Source organism: Typopeltis vanoorti, chromosome 5, assembly GCF_054136105.1.
Source record: "Typopeltis vanoorti isolate ZY-2024b chromosome 5, IOZ_Tvanoo_1.0, whole genome shotgun sequence".
Classification (NCBI taxonomy): domain Eukaryota; kingdom Metazoa; phylum Arthropoda; class Arachnida; order Uropygi; family Thelyphonidae; genus Typopeltis; species Typopeltis vanoorti.
The window spans coordinates 19,307,915-19,331,425 of NC_143553.1; the positions used below are offsets into that span (position 1 = coordinate 19,307,915).

At 34.2% G+C, this 23,511-nt stretch overlaps 1 protein-coding gene across 1 annotated transcript in view; it reads left to right on the forward strand.

Annotated features, from left to right (window-relative positions):
- Nucleotides 1-23,511, forward strand: part of Arp1 (Actin-related protein 1) — a 403,959-nt gene that overhangs the window by 78,326 nt on the left and 302,122 nt on the right. Inside the window, exon 4 of the mRNA XM_090393056.1 lies at nucleotides 13,019-13,144. Within this exon, the coding sequence (XP_090249182.1) occupies nucleotides 13,019-13,144 (126 nt within the window). The remainder of the gene's footprint in view (nucleotides 1-13,018; nucleotides 13,145-23,511) is intronic.

Sequence of the window (23,511 nt, forward strand, 5' to 3'; positions counted from 1 at the left end):
TGCAGATGCAGCTGCTAAATCAGCCGATACCTTCTCCACATACTATTTGACAGTTCCATATACAGACTACAGACAACTTATAAGATCAAAGCTAATTGCTCAGTGGGAGTTAACATGGCAAGAAACATCAACAAACAAATTATATAACATTAAACCTGAAATTAAACACTGGCATTTTAATCAACGTACAAAGAGAAGGGAGGAGGTTGTCCTTGCTAGGCTCCGCATAGGTCACAGTCACCTTACGCATTCTCAATTACTGAGAGCTGATGACCCTCCTATATGTAAAAAATGCAACACACATCTTGCTATTCATTATATTCTGGTATATTGTCAAAAATTTACATGAGAGAGGAATGAAATTTTCACCTATCTAACCAAGCCATATACACTCAGGGAAATGCTAGCAGACTCAGGCAAATTGCACGAGGTTTTTAATTTTTTAGAAAGAATTAATTTGTACAAACACATTTGACCATAAATTTGTTTATATGTAAATACTTTTTTTTTTGCTTAACTTAACTTTTATACATATATATTATTCATTAGGTTAAATCTGACCAATTATGTATTATCATGGGCCTTGATCTTGTATATTTGTATCACCCTGCTGTAGGTTTGTTAATATATAAATACCATAATGCTAAACTTAAATTTTATTCATCAATGCTGTATAATAATTCCTTTCTGACTCTTTAAGTATTAGTATAATAATGTTTGTTGTAATCTTACTAGATGTAGACACTGCTTTCCTTGACTTGTTTTGTATATACATATGTTAACCTATAGTTATCTATTTATGTACTGCTGAAACCTCTGCAGTAATTTTGTTTATATGTAGATACTGCATGACTTAACATACATTTTGTGTATGCATCTTATTTACTACTTTATTTTTCGAATAATCATGTAGTGCTGTAGGACATCTTACCTATTTGTGTACTTTCTAGTAATTCTGTTTATATGTATTCTAAATTCTGTTTATACTGCATTGCTAAATTTAATTTTCATCCATGCATATTGTATAATAATCCCTTTTTGCCTATTTTTGCACTGCTATAGCAGTGCAAAAATAGGCAAAAAATGGGCAAAAAAAGGCGTCTATTATAATTTTACATATATGTAGATACTGCATTCCTTGGCTTAGTGTTTCATATATTATGTATTAACTTATATTGTTAACTATTTTTACACTACTCTAATAACCTCTGACCTTGCATGTAGCTGTGCCCTCTGCATCAGTTCTGTTTACCTAGAGATGCTGCTTTGTGAAACTAGATTCTTGTACAGACATATTGTTTTTAAATTTTCTGTAAATGCTAATGTTGTAATCTTTAGTATGGTCTTTATATAATACACAGTATGACCTTTGTAGTTTTTGTGCCAAATAAACTATAAATCAAACCAAACCAAACCTAGTATTCATCTCTAGTTTGCTTATATTTTGAAAATGAAAGGCCAAGGTATTTGTGATCTCCCTATCTCCAATTTTGATATTTCCATCTGGATCTTTTAGCCTGTTAGTCTCACTTGCCTTTGGTTGGTCTCTTTGTAAATTAGCAGTCAGTTTCTAAAGTTTGGTATCTGAAGTGTTTGGATTTAAGTTGTGGCAAAATTCTTGCCACCTAGTTCTTTGTAATATATTATATTTTTCTTTAATTTCAACATTTATCTTTGTACTTGATCCTGGTTTCTGGAGAGCTTCCAATTTTTAAGATGTTAAATAATTCATTTCGTTTAGTTATTTTACTGGCAAGTTCCTGGTGAACCTTCGTGTAGTTTGAAATAACTTTTCTCCTGTAGCCCTTTGGAATACTTTTCTTTGCTGCATTTAGGATAGTATTCTTCCAAGTTATATAGTCATATGGTCTTTCAGTCATCATGGTATGTGTGATCTTTCAGCATTTTATTTACTTCATCCTTGTATTTCTCCCAATTTGCCTTCTGGAAGTTCCAATGATATTTTCTTTTTTGGGTGGGTCTAGTCATTTTTGGGTTCAGATTGATTAATATTGGAGTATGGTCGCTTCCTACAGGTTCCAAAACAGACCAAATAGCTTTGTCATGAAGATCAGGAGACACCGCAGTGATATCTAGGGCATCTTTTGTACCATAAGAATGAGACAGATAAGTAGGTTCTCCACTGTTCAGAGTTATTAGTCCTGTTTCATCTAAGTAATTACTCAGGTTTTCTCCTCTTGGATTTATTTCCTCAGAACCCCATAACAGGTGTTTGCTATTCATGTCTCCTAAGATAATGGAGTTTTCTTCAATGAGATGGGATAGGTTGGAAAGATTTGGTCCAGGTTTGTAAGGAGGATGATAACAATTGAATATGTTTAATGGCTTTTTACTTGGTTCCAGTATTTGGATTCCTTGTATTTCAGTTCCTTCTGATACATGCTATGTCTAACACAACAACTTTATATGACAAGTTTCTGATTAGTGTCAGAAGCCCTCCTCCATTTTGGTCTGTAGGCCTATCTTGTCTTATGATTTCATAGTTTTTAATGTTTAGTCTGTTGGTTTGTCGAAGTTTGGTTTCCTGGATGCAGATAATATCAGCATCATATTTGTCAGCTAGTAGTAATAGTTCATTTAGTTTTTCTTTGCTTGCTGGGGTAACGATACCATTTAAATTACATTGGATGATATTAATATTTCTTGTAATGGGTGAAATGATTTGCTCATTTCTCAACAATGACATCATTTCCAAATCAAGAGTCGCGTCGGCTGCCCCGTACGCGGTAGCATAAGTATAATCACTGAAATCTTTTTCCCGTCATGGAGACTACAATTATGAAAAATGCAGAATAAATTTAGAAAATTTTTAAAAAATTATAGAATAAAACAGTGCGCAACAATCCAAAGCAGCACTAAATGCAAAACATGTACGTTATAGCAGGAGTAAACTTCATGAAAAAATGGAAAAATTATTTTCATTATGGGTCAGAAAAACATTCCTCTGGCGCAGGCTGTTATAACTGAGAAAGCAAAAACAATTTTTGAGGATCTTAAAAAGACAGATGGAGGCAAAGAAACATTTCTAGGAAGCAAAGGTTGGTTCATGAGATTTAAATCTCGAAGTAAGTGCTACAGTGTCAAATTATGTGGTGAGGCTGCAAGTGTAGATGTTGCGGCAGCGGCTGCTTTTCCTAAAGAATTTCAAGACTGTGTAGAACAAGGAAGTTATCCTCCTGATCTCATTTTTATTGTTGATGAGACTGGGCTCTACTGGAAAAACTGCCATCACGCGCCTTCATTTCCTGTGAAGAATGTTCCGCTCCAGGTTTTAAAGCTGAAAAAGATAGACTTACGCTTTTGTTGGGTGCAAATGTCTCTGGAACTTTGAAGCTTAAACCAATGTTGGTGTACCATTCACAGACACCACACACCTTCAAGGGTCTAAAAGCCATGCTGCCAGTCTATTGGAAATGGAACAGGAAAGCTTGCATTACACGAGACGTTTTTATAGATTGGTACACAAATTATTTTTGTCCTACTGTGCTTCGCTTCTGTAAAGAAAATGATTTGCCAGCCGAGGCATTGCTTCTCTTGGATAATGCCCCTGGACATCCTCAAAACCTTGCTGAAGTAAGAACACCATTGGATGTCAAGGTTGTTTACATGCCCCCAAACACAACATTGCTTTTGTAACCGATGGATCAGGAGATTATATCAATCTTCAAAGCCTATTACTTCTGTATAACATTTATGGAAATGGTAAGAGTCTTGGACACTTCAGGAAAAACTATTAAAAGGTATTGGCTGTCATTCAATATTTTGAAGGGCATTAACAACATCGAGGCAGCTTGGAACGACGTGTCAGCAAAGTGTTTAAAAGGAGCATGGCAAAAACTTCTTCCAGCATTTATGCATGACTTTGAGGAATTAGAGCAAGAGGAGAATGTTATTGAAGATGTTACCAACTTGTGCAAGAGGTGGGATTGTACGATATTACAGCTGAAGGTGTGACAGAAGTCTTAGAGAGCCATGATAAACACCACTTTCCAATGAAGACTTAAAAGAATTAACTGAACAATTAAGTCAACATCCAAAGGAGGAGAAAGAAAACGAAGAAGGTCATCTGAAAGATATGAAAACGGCTGATTTACAGCATATCCTTGCAAGCATAGAGACATTGACTGATGAGCCCTGCGAAATAGACCATGATTGGGAACGGAGGGTGAACATAAAAAGGAGTGTAATCGCATCTATTCGACCTTACACTGAACTCCTTAAAGAAAAAAAAAGAAAATCTAGGCAGTTAACACTGGAAAATTTTTTTTAAAAAATGCAGGTGATCTGAAACCAGGAACTTCAGCATAGAAATGTGTAATATCTTTTCGAAGTTTCATATTTTTTGTATATAATTTGGTTTGTTTTCGTTATTAATAATTTTATTTTAACAAATATATATGTATGTATTATCAAAGCTTTAAATATAATGTTACACATATTTTTTGACTGTGCAGAACATAGCTTCATACCTCCCATTAAAGTTGGGTTCGTTTTACGCCAATTCAGTTTACGCCCGTTTTTTGAGGAATGGAACTGTGGCACAAACCAAGGGCTGCCTGTATTTGTTATTACCAGATCGTTTTCTTCACAGAACTGTATTAATCTTTCTCCTCTTGGATTTCTATGTTCCAAGCCTTGGTTTCCCATGCAGGAGGAGATCTTTTCTGAACCCACTTTAACGTTTAGATCTCCTATAACAATAGTTATGTCATCTGATTTTACGTAGTTAAGTCCATTTTGAATGCTTTCATAAAAATGTTCTACATCTTCAAATTGGTAATCAGAAGTAGGTGCATATATATTTGGACAATAAAAATATTTAAAGGTTGAGCTGCAAAATTTTTAATGCAATTGCTCTGTCACTTATGGACCAAAATCCAAGTAATGATTGGGCAGTCTTATTTTTTAGTACAAATGCTACTCCATTCCTATGACTGTCTCTGCATGAATATATAATTGAATGACTTTCTGTTTATTTTTCCACCATTAGTCCATTTGACTTCACTGATACTAGCATTGTCAACTTTCATTGCTTCAAGTTCTTGTATAAGGTTATCTAACTTCCCAGCTTCATATAAGGTCCTTGCATTCCAAGTTGCAAACCTTAAGAGAAGATTCTTGGTTTACAGACATGAAGGATCAGGAGATACCTTTCTGGAGGGTTTAAGGTGTCTTCTTCATATGCTATTTTCATAGTATCTGTCTTTCATTCCTAGTTTCTTTCTCTTCTTTCCTGTAATGTTTCCAAGAGACAAAAGTTGCAGAGGGTCCAACCTTGTCTCTATTGCTTAAATCAAACATGATTCTCTGTTTCATGGTTTACTACGTGGTGTTACAGGTGAGGTTCCTGTTTCTTCCACAGTGGCCACATCTCTGTTTTGTCTCAGAGTGTGACTAGTGAAGTGTCCAAAGGCTAGGGCCACTATTTAAGATTTAAGTGTGTATGGGGGGGGGGGGGGGAATAGATGACCCAGTTGTTTGCTGACTGCAAAACTGGGAAGGATAATAGTTAATAAAGGTGATGTAGATATCCTGCATGATGATTTAAATAAATTGGTGGTATCATTGCTGAAATCCTGTGTCATACTGATGCTACAAGATTTCAGGAAATTGATGAAGCTGGGGATCTGGGGGTGATGGTGGATACAATTTGAAATTCAGAGGACATATTGCAGAAGTTAGTAATATAGATCAAAGGATTACTTGGATGTTGAAGAACCCATTCGCTGGTAAAGATAGGTTATGATTTGCACAGATTTCGTCACCTAGATTTCTTGTAGATCAGGACGTGGTGGAGAGGATTCAGAGACGAGTGACCAAGCTGGTGATAGGTCTGTAGTATGCTCCCTATGGGAATAGATTTGAAGGTACACTGCTTGGAAAGAAGTCAGTGGTCACCATAGTGTGAGGAACAAACAGCATTGGTACTCACTTTAATAATCTTTAATTTTCTTACCAGTCTTCCCATGACTTTTGTTTAGATAGTTTTACAGAGTGCTCTACTTCTTATATTTTTCTCTGTATTGTCTAAGAGCACAAGGTGACTCACTTGCCAGGAACTTTTGATATGCTTTCTTCTTTTCCTTGACTGGCTTATTAACTTCCCGAGTCCACCATCAACTTCTGATTTTTCTTTCCTTGCAGACAATCTCACCACTTGTCTCTCTAGTCGAATCAGTGTTTTTTCAGGGTTTGTCACTGAATCTTTAAGGTTTGGTTCTTGTTTTTAAACTGTTTCATTTTTTTCTTGAATAGTGTCTGTGTATTTGAGTCTACAGTTCAACCTGGAAAGCTGCTGAACTTTGATTCATTTTAAAATTTCTCATCTTTTCAGTATGAAATTCAATTTTATCATATTCAACACTAAATGGTGGTCACTTTGTCCTGTGTATAGTCTTGTGTCTTGTCCTGAAACTGTGGGAAAACATCACTACCAACAATAACAGTCAATGAGATGTCTTACTTCTTTCATCTTCTCTCCATGAGAATTTGTGCACTTTATGTTGTAATATGCTGTTAGTAATAGCATGTCTTGAAGGGAAATCCAGCAGATACCATTATTATTAACTTTGCTCTTGTCTCCAAAATATTTCTATGTCCTAAAATCATTTCCTACTCTGCTATTTAGATCTCCAGCTAGGACCATCTTTTCCTTTTTTTTGTTGCCTTTTCTAATGGCTTGATAAATTCCTCCATTTCTTCTGTAATAGAACCTTCTATTACAGAAGAAATGGAGAAACTTCTTCCAGTTCCCCATTCTGGCATTTGCTCACACATCAGCCTACTTGATATTGCTTACCATTCAAGAAGGTTATCCTCATATTTAATGTTGAATACCATAATCCTTCTTTCCTGTGACTATTATTACCTGAATATAACATCATGTATTTGTTGCTTAAGAGCCTTAGCTCAGTCAGTAAAGCCCTTCGGTCAAAAAGACCTGGGTTCAATTCCCATCTATGATGTGAGAAGTCTTTATTATCTCTTTTGACTAAAGGTGAGTTAGCTGGTCTAACTTGCTTTTAGTCAAAAGAGGTGAGTTACGAAGGTGGCAGAAACTTGGGGTTTTTCGTCCCTCAGAACAGGCAAACCAGCTTCGTGAACACACACGGATTTTCAGCCATGAATACTTCGACAATATGTGGAAGAGATAGGGTCCTCACCACATGTCGTTATGCCCATAGTTAACCATGAGTCACATCACAATAGTCAACTCCTAGATAGGAGACAACACATGAATGGGATTTCTTGCTTAGAAAGATCTCTCCTGTTTTTTGTCTTCTTCATTTTGGTCATACTTGTTATGTTGATTTCATACTTATCCATATGCTAGTTCCATTTCTTTTCTATTGATGCTTCTTATGTTGTTGGTGCCAATCTTGAACTCTGCTGATATTAGAAATTGAAATATGGAAAGAAGATGGATAAGATTTCCTTTTTTTTACTCAAAATGCTCAGATATGAAGGTATGAAAGGTTTGTGGTGGCTGCTAAGGATGCAATGAAGTACTGAATACTAAATAATTAGGTTTGAAATTTGGCTGAAGCACCAAATATTTGCCTGAAACATATGAAATTAAATTTTATAAACAAATTAAAATTGATATAAAATTTTAATGAGTGTATTTTTTTTTGTTCATTTTGTTTATAATATTATGTTTACAAGGTTTAAAATTTAATTAATTATGAATTATGCTTTGACAAATTGCAGAATGAAGAAACATTAAAAAAAAACGGGTAATAATATATTTATAGCTGTTGTTCTGTTGTAATCAGGGATGTTCCGAAGTATGATTTGGCCAAATACCAAATATTTGGTTTGCAATTCATACTGAATTAAATTTTTAAGATTTTGATTTAAATATGACAAACAAAACAAAACGAAAAACACTTCAGTTCTTTTTAATACATTAAAAAAATCCTGCACTGAGGTATTTTTTTAGCACATTCATGCTCTGCTAAGTTTTGCACATGTCACATATCTGGTGTTAGCTCACTTGATTTTCTAAATATCCCTTCCATTTCTAGCAAGCAGGCATGATTTTATACAGAAACTATATTATCAGTTTATACAGAAACTATATTATTACCCCCCCCCCCTCGAAATGAAGCCCTTTGTAAATTCTCACATGCAGTGACTGCAAACTAGAATTTATAGGATGACATGTATGAGGGTGATTAAGTTTCCACTCTAACTTTTAAAGGTGATAGAAAGAAAACAACTGTCACTTTTCAACACACTTTTTACATCTTTGAATTAATATTTCTATGCCCTTGAAAAAATGGTCTGTACTTTTTTTGCAAAATGGCCTAAAACTGCATCTTTCACCTCATTGTCATCTGCAAGTTTTCTTCCTCAAAGGTCTTTCTTTAGTTTCGAGAAGAGGTAGTAGTCACTTGGTGCCAGATCTGGGCTGTAGGGTGGGTGTTCAATCTGGACACTACAGTCCTTCTGCAGCCTTTGCAACAATAGCTGTATAGACTGGAACATTGTCATGAAGCAGGCCATCACCATGACTCAGCATTCCTCATCTCTTCTCCTTTATGGCATCGCACAGTTTGTGCAGGAGTGAAGCATAATATTCTGCATTCGCAATGGCATTCCTTTCCTTGAAGTCAATCAAGAGAATTCCCTGGCAGTCCCAAAAGATTGTTGTCATGATCTTCTTGGTGGACTGTGAGTAACCTTTTCTTTTTTTGGCGATGGTTTGTGCCACTCCATGGATTCTCTTTTGGAAAGAGGTTTCATCCCCATTGACAATGGATTCCAGCACTTCTCTCTGATTCCTTTGGCAAAGCTCTAAAACTTGCAGGAACAGACCATATGATACACTTTTGAATTGAAGAGAGAAGTCGGGGCACCCACCTTGCACTTACCTCCATCATTTAAATGATGCCCATTGTGGTAGTAAAGAGCATGATAACAAATCTTGCTCTGCAAAGAAAGCTAAATTTGTCAACTGTCAGGAGATCATCCAGCTGGCTCTCATGTCAGAAGTAGAAGGATGAAAAGGTAAAACAAAAGATTAACACAGAACAAAATATACCAGGATGCAAAAAGGAAGTTAGCCACCACCACACCTGCTCTAAGATCCTCGTATGTTGAGAAGGTAACAATTAAGAAAATGTCGACAGCAACTCAAACTCTTGTCTGTTCCCCCATCTGATAATTTCACCATACCTTAACATTGTGATTGCTTCTCTGTTGAGTGCATCAATCACTTGACCTGCTGTCTTACTCCAGAGACAACTCTAAAAATGGTTCCATCATAAAATTATGGCAAAGATATCACTTAAAGATTAAACACAGAAAAAATGGATACTTTGGTATTCACCGAAAGTAAATTAAACTTGCCATCCGACTGACACATCAGATGTATTGAATATTTGTCTTACTATGGACAAACAGGAAGATCTACAAATAAATGTATCTCTGAACCAAGACCACATCTGCCTTATCAAACCTCACAAATCTGGCCTTGTACAACATGGAATCAAATATGCTAACCACAGAATCCAATGGCAAAACACCAAGTTACTACATCCATCCACATATAAACATGAACAGTTATGTAAAGAAAGTACTGAAGCCTTACTTCATAGACCTAATCTTAATTGAAATGTCTGTCTTACTATTCCAAAAGTGTCCGAAATTGTTATCCTCAATTGTATTCAATAATTTATCTGCTATATTTTAATTTCAGTCCCGTAGTTTTTAATCCATGAACACACGACTGTATACATAGAGGGATTCTAATTTAATCTTGCACACTACTATTTTTTGTTTTTTGAATTCAGTTCCTATTGTTGTTTGTTAGTTGTATTGGTGATGTCTTATGATACATAAGATTAAATATTTACATAATAAAAAAATTACATGTTGTTCTATAGTAATGAAAGTCTTGCAGTGGGGAAGGTTCCTAATGAGTGGAAAGAAGGCAAAATACCTCTCCACAAGCATGGTTCTAGAACAGAGGTTTCCAATTATAAATTAGCTGTATATATGCAGTTGTGATCAGTTTTAGAAAAATGGGTTAGAAATAGAAATGCAGGATGAGGTTGATGAACATAAGATTCTCCTGATGGTCAGCATGGGTTTGTGAAGGGTAAGTCTGGTTTTAGCAATCTGCTTACATTTTATGATAAGGTGATGAATTTGTTGGATTAGGAAGATTCATATACAGTGATTTTCTTGGACTTTGCAAAAGCATTTGATAGATTACCTCATGACATATTGGTGTATAAGCAGCTGCAGAGATTGGATTAGGTAGCAGATTGGTTAGATAAATTGAAGATTGGCTTTCCGAAATATATCAGGTTGTGTATGATGGTGCAGTGTCTCAGAAAAGAAAGGTGACCAGTGGTGTACCTCAGGGTTCTGTTCTTGGGCCCCTACTGTTTAACTTATTTGTTAATGATATTTCATGTGGATTACCTGGGAATCTTCAAATGTTTGCTGATGATGCAAAGTTAGGTAGTATTATCAAGAGGTATTGGTACTGGGTCTTGCAGTTCAAGGTGGCACACTTTGAGATACAAAGATATAGACTATGTACTGTATTGGTGGAGCTGTACTTCAGGAAGTGGATGAGATTCAGGATCTTAAAGCAATGATAGAGAGTGGACTGAAGTTCTGAGGGCACATCATATGCAGCTATGATAAAAAGTACATTGACATAAGACATTAGTCAGACCACGCATGGACTATTGTGCTCATATTTGGTCACCTAGTTTTCATTGTGATGTTGGAAACACTTAAGAGGGTCCAAAGACGAGTGACAAAATTGATACAGGACTCTGGAGTGTTGGTTATGAAGAGTGCTTGAGGTAATGTGGAATACAGAGGTTGATGGTAGGAGGAAAAGAGGAAATATGATAGATACCTTGAAGTTAGTTAAGGGATTCTATTAGATTAATATAGAAGGAATTATAAAAAGAGTGTATGTTAAGATGGTAAGAACGAGAGGCCATCCCTGGAAGTTGTATAAAGATGTGGTGAAGAACGGTCTGAGAATAGAATTTTTACTTGGAGAGTTGGTGAGTGGAATGCATTGCCAGAGTGCATCATGAATGTAGGGAGTGTGAATCGCCTCAGGGTTCATTATGAAAGCCATGCTACTGGTTAAGTGGGCCTCCCACGATGAGTCTGTTGACTCATGAAGGTTACCAAAATAATAATAATTAATTAAATATAATAAAAAATAATAATATTAATAAATATATTAATAATAATAATAATAATAAAAAGGAATGAGGCAGTTTGAACATAGTCATTTGAATGAAAACTTGGCATTTTGGTACAGTATAAATTTGAAATGATCAATTACATGAATATCTTAATTAAAAACTAATTATAAACAAACAAAACAGCATACAAAAACAGTATCTTTTAATTCTTAAGTAGGTGAGGGTTTCATTTTGTGATACTGATGGGGAAAAAATTGACTAATTTTCTGTAATCTTGGAAATATTGCAAAACTCTATCTTATCATTCTGCTAAGAAATTTTTAATTACTTTTTTTCATTTTTTTTTTAGTATGTAATTTATGTAGAGAATGTTTATATATTTGAGTATAAAGAAAAATGTATGAGGGTGGTCTGAAAAGTTCTTGGCCTAACAATGAAAAAACAAATTTATAATTTCAAAATTATTTTTATTTTTTCAACATAATCTCCCTTAAGACTAATATATTTATTCCAGCAATGCTCCAGCTCTATTATCTCGTCCCTGTAGTGGTTCTCAGTAAGATCTGCGATCACCTCTTGATTCGAAGAAAAATGCTGACCAGCAAAAAAGAGTTTTAGTTTTGGGAAGAGATAGAAGTCAGAGGGAGCCAAACCCAGGGAATAGGGTAGATGTTCCAACAATTCATAGTGCAGATCCCTTAATTTTTCCATTGCCAAAACACCTTTGTGGGCAGGTGCATTGTCCTGATGAAAGATGATTTTTTTCTTCTGCAAACCGGGTCTTTTCTCATGAATTTTTTCATCTATACTCCAGATCATGGTAGAGATCTGGAGTATAGTCTGGTTAAAATATTTGAATAATATTCCCTGGTTATCGGTTATTGTTTTACCCTTTTCAAAATAATTAATAAACAAAATGCCTTTAGCATCCCAAAACACCGATGCCATGACCTTTCCTCGTGGAACCGACTTTGTCTTCTTTGGTGCTGAACAACCAGCTTCTGTCCACTGTTTTGACTGCTGTTTGGATTCTGATGTGTAATGGTGAATCCAAGTCTCATCCATAATAATAAATCGATGCACAAAATCAGTTTTCTTGTTGTTAAAATGCTCCAAGCCACTGTTCAGAGATTTTCATGTGAGTGCGTTTTTGATCTGCTGTGAGCAAGCACGGCACCATATTGCACAAAGCTTTTTCATTTGCAATCTTCATGCAAAATGTATCCTACACGTTCTTTTGAAATGCTTATAGTCTCAGCAATTTCGCACACTTTGACTTGCCAGTCATTCAATACCATGTTGTGCATTTCATCAATGATTTCTGTTGTTGTTACACTTTTTGGATGTCCTTCATGTGGATCATCTTCGAGACTGGGACAGCTACATTTAAACTCGACAACCCATTTCTTAATTTCGAAAACAAAGGAGAAGAGTGCCCATAAACTTTTATGAACTTCGAATGAATTTCTTTTGGCATTAAATCTTCTTTTACAAAGAATTTTATAACCGCACGATACTCAATTTTATCCATTTCAAGGGAATGTTAGTTTGTTTTATATATACAACACTTTTGCTTCAGACAGCTGTATAAAACAAACTAGTTAATAGAATGACTTGCAATTTCACATGGATGCTTATGACAGATGTACCGACTTAGAAAAAAAAATCTTGCCTATAGTGTTGCCATCTATGGTCGAGGCCGAGAACTTTTCAGACCACCTCGTTTGTATGGTAATTTAAAGGTATTTAGCAATTTAACTATTCAAATTTATTGGAAGTGTTTTAAAATGAATATTAATTAATGCCAACAGGAACATAGAGGTCTCCTTAGCATCCACTATCCCATGGAACATGGTATTGTAAAAGACTGGAATGACATGGAAAGGATTTGGCAGTATATATATTCCAAAGAACAGTTGCAAACTTATCCTGAGGAAGTAAGCTTTTCAGATTATTTCCAGTTAATTTCCTAATTTACTTCAGGCATTGGAATTCCATGATATTAATCTTAGTGAGCTTATTCTGGGATAGAGTTTGGCTGCTATTTATTTATTCATTTACACTGAGAAAACTAGGCAGTGCCTAGTCTTCTCAGTGTAGCTGGAAGAAATGGGACAATGCATTCTTAAATTGGAAAAGACCTAAGTTTAGTTCTCTTCATGACGAGGAATTTTTATAGGTACTTTTTCCCCCCAAATGAATGTGAATTAACTGATCTCATATGGAGATAGCTATTTTTTATCCTGGAAACTCAAGTTTTTCATCCCACATACAAACAGAACACTCAAGTAATGGACAAAAAATGCTATCAATGGACAGGAGATAAACTAATGATGGATTATGTATGTGTAAAGAGTGTCCTTTAATGAGTCCTAGGACTCCATGGAGGTGCTGTATAATAATTATAATTAAGAACATTGAGTAAAGTTAACTGATTACAGAAATAATGCAAATGTTAAAATGAAATATAATTTTTCATGAGACAAAAGAGGATCTCTTTTTTAAAGTAGGAGGAGGTAAAGTGGATAAGGTGAAAATGGAAGTAATAATTCAAGTGAAGGGAAGAGCATTTATTTGAGGTATTATTTCTGGGAAAATTCCCCTGTTACTAACAATAAACTATTATTTTAATGGCTTATGTAGCCTACTTTTGTTTAGGAGTGCCCCTTTTTTACGATGTCATTGGCTCTTTACCAAATTCTAGGGCATTACTGAAATTACTGAAGTGTTATAAAACTAATATATGAAGAATAAAAATTTGAGAAATTTTGGACGTACCTTTTGAATGTTGTTTTCTGTCTCCTTATTCCGGCGATGTGCCTTCATATGCATTAAGCTGTTAAAAGAATGTTTTTTTTTGGGGGGAGGAGGTAGTAATGTGGGGGAATTATTTGAAATACCTCAGTTCCCCAATCCCCCCCCCCCCTTCTTTTAACAGCTTAACAGCATATGAAGGCCTGTCACTGGAATAAAGAGACAGAAAACAAAATCCAAAAGGTATGTCCAAAATTTCTCCTATTTTTATTTTTTATTCTTCGTATATTAGTTTTATAGCACTTCAGTAATGCCCTAGAATTTGAGTAAAGAGCCAATTCCATTGTAAAAAAAAAAAAGGGGCACTCCTAAACGAAGGTAGGCTATATTAGCCATTAAAATAATAGCATTTATTTGATATCAGTGCAATTTAGTCACATTTTTGAGAAGTTTATGAGTATGTATATGAGTATGAATTTTCTATCTTGGTTGATTGTCTGCTCTCTCTCTAATATTTTCCTTCTTCACTACTCTTGTTGTCTCGTCTTCCTTCTGTTCACATTACTTTGCTTCATTCTTCTTTTGTTCACCTTGTATTATTACCTGTTATAACTGGGCATCATTCAGCACTAGTATATGTTGCTATATATGAAATCCTTAATTATGTTCAGTTCTGATATCAGGTAAAATGCTATCTTTCGTTTCATTTACTTCAATTCACCATACAATTGTTACTATATCACGATAATTTAGTCTAAAGATAATTCAAGAGGCATGTGGAATACTTCAGACAGCTCATTTTGTATTGAACAGTGTTTCAGAAAATTTGCATTACAGTCTATTGAAAAGTCTGTGAGTCCCAGTAATATGAAACTTACTGTTGAAAGCTTCAAATGACCACTTAAAAGTTAAAGAATTCACTGTGGTAATTGGTCTATGTTTACTAGCAGATAATAACATGATCCATCTCCTAAAATTGATCATATGCTGAATGCAGATACTTTTTTTTTAAAAAATATAATCTATCTAGCATAATTACAATATCAGAGACATTTATTGCAAAAAGAGATTTAGGAATGGTCTCTCTCTTTTTCTCTCCACTGTGAATAATCCCTTCTGTATTAACCTAGTAAGTCATTTTATCACTCCCATTCACCAGGCTCTCAGTTTACAGTATTGTGAATAGAGACTTTATTGGAAAACAAAATAATAGAGTTAATTGCAGAATAATAACATATACATAAGGAAAATATTTTGGGTAATACATGCAGAATTTTCTGCTACATTTTGCAGCAATTATCAATGCATGCATATGAAATGAGAAAAAAAATTAGAATAACATTTAAAGGTTAAGCATGTATGATAATGTATGGTGTTAATAGCAAAGGAATAACTCCATGTATAACTATCAGAATTCAAAGAAATAAATTTTAAAAATAATAAATCATTAGACACAAGAATAAGGAGTATTCTTAAGAAGCCTTTTCACAATGGGATTCTGATTTATGATAGGTCTGTTCTTTTAGCCAGTTACACTTTATCTTAGTATTAGTTTTACACAAATATCATTTTTACCCTGAAAGACAATATAAAGTTATGAAACCCATATCCATAGACTGAACCTTAAAACAACGACTGTCTTCAACTTTCAGAAAACTGTCTTAATCCTTCAGGGAAGGTGTCAAAAAAAGAAAATGAAATCTGTATCTATAATATACAGAATCCAGAATCTCACCTACCTAATACGATACAGAACATCATGTTTCTGAACTTTTGAAGATATTGAAATGATAAAATGGGCACGATTTTTACTGAAGATGGTAAATTAAATATAGAAATAGACAACAGAATCAGCAAAGCTGGTATGGTAGGAAGTCAATTGAATAAATTCATATGGAATAAGAGAGAAATTAGTCGGAACACTAAATTAGTTGTATACAAGACAGTGTTCAAACCAGTTTTAATTTATGGATCTGAGAGCTGGGTCAGAAGTAAAACACTTGACCAAAGACTAGAAACCGCAGATATGAGAGTCCTGAGAAAGATTAGAGGTGTGAACAGATGGCATCAATGGCAATATCATATTAAAAACGAGGATATTAGGAAAGAACTTGACATTGTCAGCATCCAGGAATGCGTTAGCAGAGCTAATCTGAGGTGGTATGGTCACTTAAACAGAATGAGCGAGGAAAGATTAGCAAAGCAAGTGTTCTCTGCCAGGTTGGCAGCAAAACGACCCAGAGGAAGACCAAGATATAGGTGGATTGATACAGTACAAAATGCCTTAGACGATAGAAATATCGTCGTCGTCCGGTAGCATCCTCTAGCAAGAGGGTTGCAGCAGATGAGCAGCTCTTCTCCATTTCTCTCTGTCTGTCACTTTCTGTCGCTTCCATCATTCTTAAACCAGTCCATTCCACAATGTCATTAAACCACTCTCTAGTTGGTCTTCCACGTCTTCTCTTCCCCTCAACTTTCCCTTATAATATAGTTCTTGTCAGGTGTCCCGAAAACCTGATCTTTATTGCTCATCCAAACTAGGGAAAAAGTAGAAGCATAGTGGTTTCCCGTTGCCTTCTATGCATGAAGAGATGAAAAAAGTAGAAACATTGAAAGAATCACCCCTAGCCCTCGATTACTCTAATAGCATTGGGGGGAAGGAACAAGAAAGAAGAAAAGGATAGAAAGAAATAAGAGTAGGGACCATCCTATAGATAATATAACAGATGTATATTACAGAAATAAGGTATGGTCCAGCATCAGGTACCTTGGGTTTGCCGATAGAAATATAAGATCTGATAATGTTGGAGTCTTGACAAGTAACAGACTGATTTGGAGGAAAATTGTAGATAGGAAGTTAGTAATAATGTAATTTTTTTCATGTAGTACTATCATATCCTGTACACCCCTGGAGGGTACATGGCAGGAATTTGATGATGATGATGATGATAAAAAGGTAGCCTATTTGTCCAAGTATATTTCTTATAACTTTCCCTAGCTCTGCATCATCATTGTCAATGAACTGAAGGTTCCCTCAGACCAGAAAATAATTAAAAAAAAAACAAAAAAACTGTTAGACTGTTAAATGAAAGTTTTAAAAAGGAATTGACGTTGAGTATCTTTTACAGGTGAATGCTATAATCAACTATACAAACATTCAAGAAAAAAATTAAACAATTTGGCATCTCATTTGTAAATTCATAAGGAAATATTGATTAATTTAGATAGGATGGCATGCGGTGAAGTTGTCTGCAGTGATAGAAAAATAAGAATACCATGGTGGACATAAGATGTTAAAGAAACATTCCTGGAAAGTTACTAGCAAATAAGTCTGCAAATTCCCTAAAAGAATACTGAGAAAAATATAAGAGGGAGAGCTAAGCTATGTGTAAAAGGAACTAATCAAAAGTCATGAAGACTTTGGTAAGAATAAGAAAATAGATTTGGCATCAAGTGTCAAGAGAAATTATTTATTGCAGAGAGTCATAGAAACTATCCAATCTAATGCCTTAGACTTTGCTGATCCATTGGATGGGATACGAGATGAAATGCTGTTCCATAAACTGGAGATTATGAAATTGGAATTTAAACTCTTGGATGGCTGACAGATAGGTATCAGAAAGTGTTACATGATGGGCGTGAATCAACTACATGGTGACCAGTGTTGTGTCTCAGGAATCAGTCCTTGGACTATTGTTGTTCACTCCATACATTAATGATATTAGGAACAGCCTGACAGGAGATGTTCAATTGTTTGCTGATGATGCAAAAATAGGCAAGGTAATCATGACATGCAGTCGTGCAGGAATGATTTGAATAAACTGAAACAGTGGGCAAATGATACTAGCTGTCATTTCATTGTGAGTAAGTATCAAGTTATGCACTTTGGCATGATGAGTATTTCCTTGTAAAATTGAATTTTCCTAGCTTGCCTGTTAGTTTAGTGAATTCTTCCCTATGAAAGATAAGTCTGATCTTTAAAGTTACCTGTAGCATAACTATAAAACAGTGAAAATAACATGATAATCACAGTAATGAACTTTAATGAAAAGCATGGATATTTCACACTGAAAATAACAGTACTTCATCCCCATACTGTTATGTTGTCCCCATAACAGTATGGGGACAACAATTAATTCAATGACAAAAATACAAGGTGATTACAGTAATCAGTTTAACAATTAAAATTGGTAAAATCAAAAACTTTTTTTTTTTTAAACAAAAAGACATTATTTTTCTAGTACTCGGCAACCATTTTAAATTGGTGAACCAGTTGTTGTATTTACCTTATATTCTTGTTCTTTGAATTGCTTGTTATTCCCATAGACTGATGATGTACTGCTATTTTCCATATGAAATAGCTGTGCTTTTCATTAAAGTTTTTCATTACTCTAGTTATCAGTTTTCATTGTTTTATAGTTATTCCACAGATTCTTTTAAAGATTAGACTAATTTTCTGTAGATGCCTGAGGCCAAATGGTTCTTTACCAGAATTCATTTACATTTTGATGAAATAGTTCATTACCAGCCATTTTGGCACACTGAATCTTGGAAATGCAGTGATGCATGCATGCTTTCATTGTGTACAATAGATCTGTTGTTATCATGTATTTGCCATGTATACTAAATGTTAAAAAAACACCAAAAAAATAGAATAAATAAAATAAAAGTTATTTATTAAACTGTTATTTTTGTTGGATTTCAGACCACCCATCTCTAAGTACAAAACTGCTTTTCACAATACATGATACCCAATATAGATTGTAACATGGAGAAAAATCACTACAAGTCTGAGAGACTTTCTTTTTAAAATGTTCATTAGCTCTGAAGCACTTCCAGAATTTTAGCTATAGTCAGTCACATAAGATAATAATATTACATCTAATTTTATTTTTCTTGTTTTGTGGTTGGTTAGAATGTTTCGGATTCGTACTTGTGATGGTGCATTGACTTCAAAATCAGCATGTTGTGTTTGAATGATGTTGAAGTTTGTTTGTTTTTTTTAGATTTAAATATTTACTGTAAACATGTAAATAAGTAGCTTTAATTCTATATATTAAGTAATTCTATTTATCTCTCTAAGGAGATCTGACATTCATATTCTCTATAGCAGTGTTTCTCAACTGTGGGCCACGTCCCAGCACCAGGCCCAGGTATCAAGTATATCAGGCTGCAAGAAGTTCTCCTGGAATTTGTCATTTTAATTTTCTAAGCATTTTTCATCAATATATTTTATAGTGGAAATATTCTGAGGAGAATGATATTCGTGAATGTGTTGAAAAGCTAAGATCCAGAACGCCTAAATAACATCTGTAGCAAATGTCATCGACCAAGCCACGTATTTATAAACATGGAAGTATTCATGAATTATCGTTAAGTTTTAATTTTCAGACATCAAAATCTTTCAACATTTGGGAAAGGAAATACTATTGTTTATGACCGGTCATAACAATTGCCTGCAAGCCGATTACAACAATTGGTGACGTATCCTCTGTTCTCAAAACTGAACGAAATAACATCTGTGTTGTAAATGTCAGTGACTAATCAGCAAGGAAGTATAAAAAACATTTTTGCACTGAAATTCAAGATCAAGGCAATCTGTATCTGGTTCTCAAATCTAGTAATACTGAATACCATTTCTTTGCAAGTTCGCATTGCAGTGTGTAAGTGCTTGTTTCAAAACCTGAGTGCTGTGATTTTTTAAAAGTAATAGGCCTACAGATTTAAATTTTAATATGAATAAGAGACAAGAGACTTTGTTTAATTTTGGTGTTAAGAAATCTCTTATTGAAGAAATCTATTTGTGATGCAACAAATAGTAAATCATCCACCTTAAACCTACAGAGCGATCTCCAGGATGTGCAAAAGGAGGGGGAAACTATCAGCACACAGAAGAAAAAGTCTGCATTCGCTTGTAAGTACGTGGACAGCTATTTAAAATTTTGTTTCATGCAATGCCTTCACAACCTCACTGTGTTTTTGCTACTCTTCTGGGAAATGAAGCTTTGAAGCCTTAGACTCACCAGACATCTCAACACAAAACATTCTGATCTAGTCAACAATCCCATTGAGTTTTTTATGCTTAAAAGAGATGCACTTAAAATAGAAAGAAAAATATTCCCCAAGCTTCAACCACTGACACTTCACTTCTGACACCATCCTATTTAATATCATTATAGATTTAAATTTGAAAAACCTTATTCCATTGGCAAAGAACTCATTAAGTCTTCTTTGATTGTTGCTTGTAATGAAGTATTAGGCCAGTCTGTGGCAAGTAAAATGAAAGACATTCCATCGAATGATGCAGTTGAAAGGCAGATATCTGATATGGCAGAAGATACAGAAATGCAACTCATTGAAAAAAAATTAAAAAATCAAAATTGTTTGTATTACCTCTGCACGAATCTATAGATATTCAGAACAACAGCATTTTTATTATGTATGTACGATATATTGATCATGATGAAAGTGACATGAAGGAAGACATTTTAAGTGTTTCTGAATTAATTATGCACTACCAGCAATGAAATTTTCAAAGTTTTAAATGGTTTCATTGAAGAGAGAAGTCTCGAATGGAAAAATTGGGTTTGGAGTTTGTACTGATAGCACTGCCTGTCTTAAAGGTAGAAATTCAGGTTTAGTCACTAAAATTTAAGGATATGCATTGCTACATTCATAGGCAAAACCTGGCCTCCAAAAAAATGGCACCTGAGCTTAATGAAGGCCTGTCTCAATCTGTTAAAATTAATAATTACCGTATATGACAAGGCCTAAATTTTAGGCTATTTTTAGATTTTAAGCTTATGTCGGCTGTATAAGACAACCCCCCCTCCCCAATTTCTTCTTTCTTGTATTAATGCAACGTTAGGTATTGCTGTTATATCCATTATTTTTATATCTATGCAAATCCGTTATTTTTTTTTTTGCATAGCATGGATTTAGTATATACACGAATTATCCTAATTAAAAGTGATTAGCCCCAATTTTAATTAATTATTAATTTTGCATTTTTTTTTTAATTTTAGGATTATTAAAATTGTTATCATTTAAAATCATGGAACCAGTAACAAAATGAAGAAAGTATGAAGCTCGATTTAAAATAAGGGTAATTGAAATGGCAAAGCAAACTAATAACTGTGCTGCTGCAAGAAAATTTGACATAACCAAGAAGATGGTAAGAGAATGGAGGAAGAAAGAAGATATTTTAAAAAAATTGCAAAGAAAAAATGCGCGATGAGAACGGGGATCTCCTGATGGCCACAACTGGAAAATCACGTTGCAGAATAGGTATTCGAACAAAGGCAGAATGGTTATCTTGTTACAAGAAATATGATTGGAGCATATGCACTAAAATGGTCAAGATTGAATCTGGATGAAAGTATAGAATTTCAAGCTACTTCAGGATGGTGTAATTGTTTTATGAACAGAAAAAAATCTGGTAATATGGCAAAAAATAAAAATTGCTCAAAAACTACCAGCAGATCTTGACCACAAACTTACCAGTTTCCATAAATTTATTATTCAGTTGAGACCAGAACATAAATTTCTATTGTCAAATATTGGAAATATGGATGAATCTCTTATGAGATTTGATATGATAAGCAATAAAACAGTGGAGTCTAAAGGCAGAAAGAGTGTGCTAGATTGCAGTACAGGTCGTGAAAAAACAAGATTTACAGTTGTGTTGTCATGTTTGGCTGATGGAACTAAGTTAAAACCAATGATCATCTTCAAACATAAAACTAACCTAAGATAAAATTTCCTTCAAGTGTTTTTGTACATTTTCACGAAAAAGGATGGATGGAAGAAAATGATGTGAAATTATGGATAAATAATGTGTGAACACGCGACCGGCAGTATAATGAAGAAATGCATTAGTATGAGATATGTTTTGTAGTCATTTAACTGAGAATACTAAAAGTCTTCTAGAAAAAATAACACAAAAATTGCTGTTATACCAGGTGGTTTAACTTCTATATTGCAACCACTAGACGTCTGCTTGAACAAACCATTTAAAGATCACATACGAGAAGAGTGGAATAATTGGATGTTGACTGGTGAAAAGTCATTTAAAAACAGTGGATCTATGCACGCTGCATCACTTGATATGTTGTGCAATTTTGTGATCAAAGCATGGAATAAAGTAAAAGTAAAGACTGTAATAAAATCATTTAAAAAGTGTGGTATATTTAATCTTATGGATGGTATGGAAGATGATCTGTTGTGGGACACTGATGACAATGAAAACGAAATCAATTCACCGGATTCAAACTGGGATCCATATAACGATCATTTAAACAATGAATCTGAAGAACTATTTTCAGCAGATGAAGAAAATTTAACATGAAAATTGAGATTAATAATTATTGTTTTTTAAGACTTACATTTATTGTAATATTTTAAATAAATTTATGTAACAAAAAATTAATCTGATTTGTTTAATAAACACTGCCTATTTTCTTATATAATGATGTATTCTAACTACCTAAATGTTTATCCAAGAAATTAAGTTTCTTTTTTTATACTTGCCGTATAAAACGACCCGTGATTTCGAGGAGTTTTCTGTAGTATTTGAAAGTTGTCTTATACGCAGACATATACGGTATATAAAACAGTGCTTTAAATACAAGACTGTTAAAAGCATTGTGCAATGCAATGGGCTCTGATCAAAATATTCTATCCCATTTGATGTTCTCAAGAGGCTATATGAACTTCAAAAGAAAGTTGAGCTGTTTCTAATTGATAAGAAAAGTGACCTGTCCCATGGGTAGCCAGGCTGGCATATCTCAGCGACATATTTTCTTACAATAATGAGTTGAATTTAAAACTTTGAGATCCAGATATAACAATATTTAATGCTTGGAACAAGATCAAATCATTCAAAACGAAACTCAGATTCTTGCATAATATGATTGCAGAAAGAAATAATGAAATGTTTCAGTCATTCTCAGATTATATTATGGAAACAGATGATTTCTATTCACAGAATTCAGTTTTAGATATTATTCCAGCCCACTCGAAGATGATGTTGTTGTCGTTTGAAAAGTATTATCCTGAACATGAGGATCCTTGGAGGCAAAATATGTGGATTGTGAATCCCTTTGTTGAACACAAAGAGCCCTTTCCCATAAAGAAACCCTTCAACTTATTGAAGTATCATCAAACAAAAGGCTGGAAAGTGCTTTTAATTCTATGAGTAATTCGAAATTCTGGATAAGAATGAAAAATGAATATCCAAATTTACATGAAATTGCAGTGAGATTTCTTTGTTTTTCCACCACATATCTTTGTGAAACTGCATTTTCTGTCATGACTGTGCTTAAAACAAAACAGAGGAACTGCCTACAACACTGACTGTCTCCTTTTGGCTATCACTTCAATTCATCCCAGAATTAAGAAAACAGACAGAAAACAGCAACAAAGTCTCACTAACCTAACTGAAACCTCAGTTGTAATAAAATAAACTAAGTTTAACTTTTTGAATAACTTATAATTACTGTGTTAAAGCACTGCATTTTTCAATTCAAAATATTAATTAGTGTTGGAACTA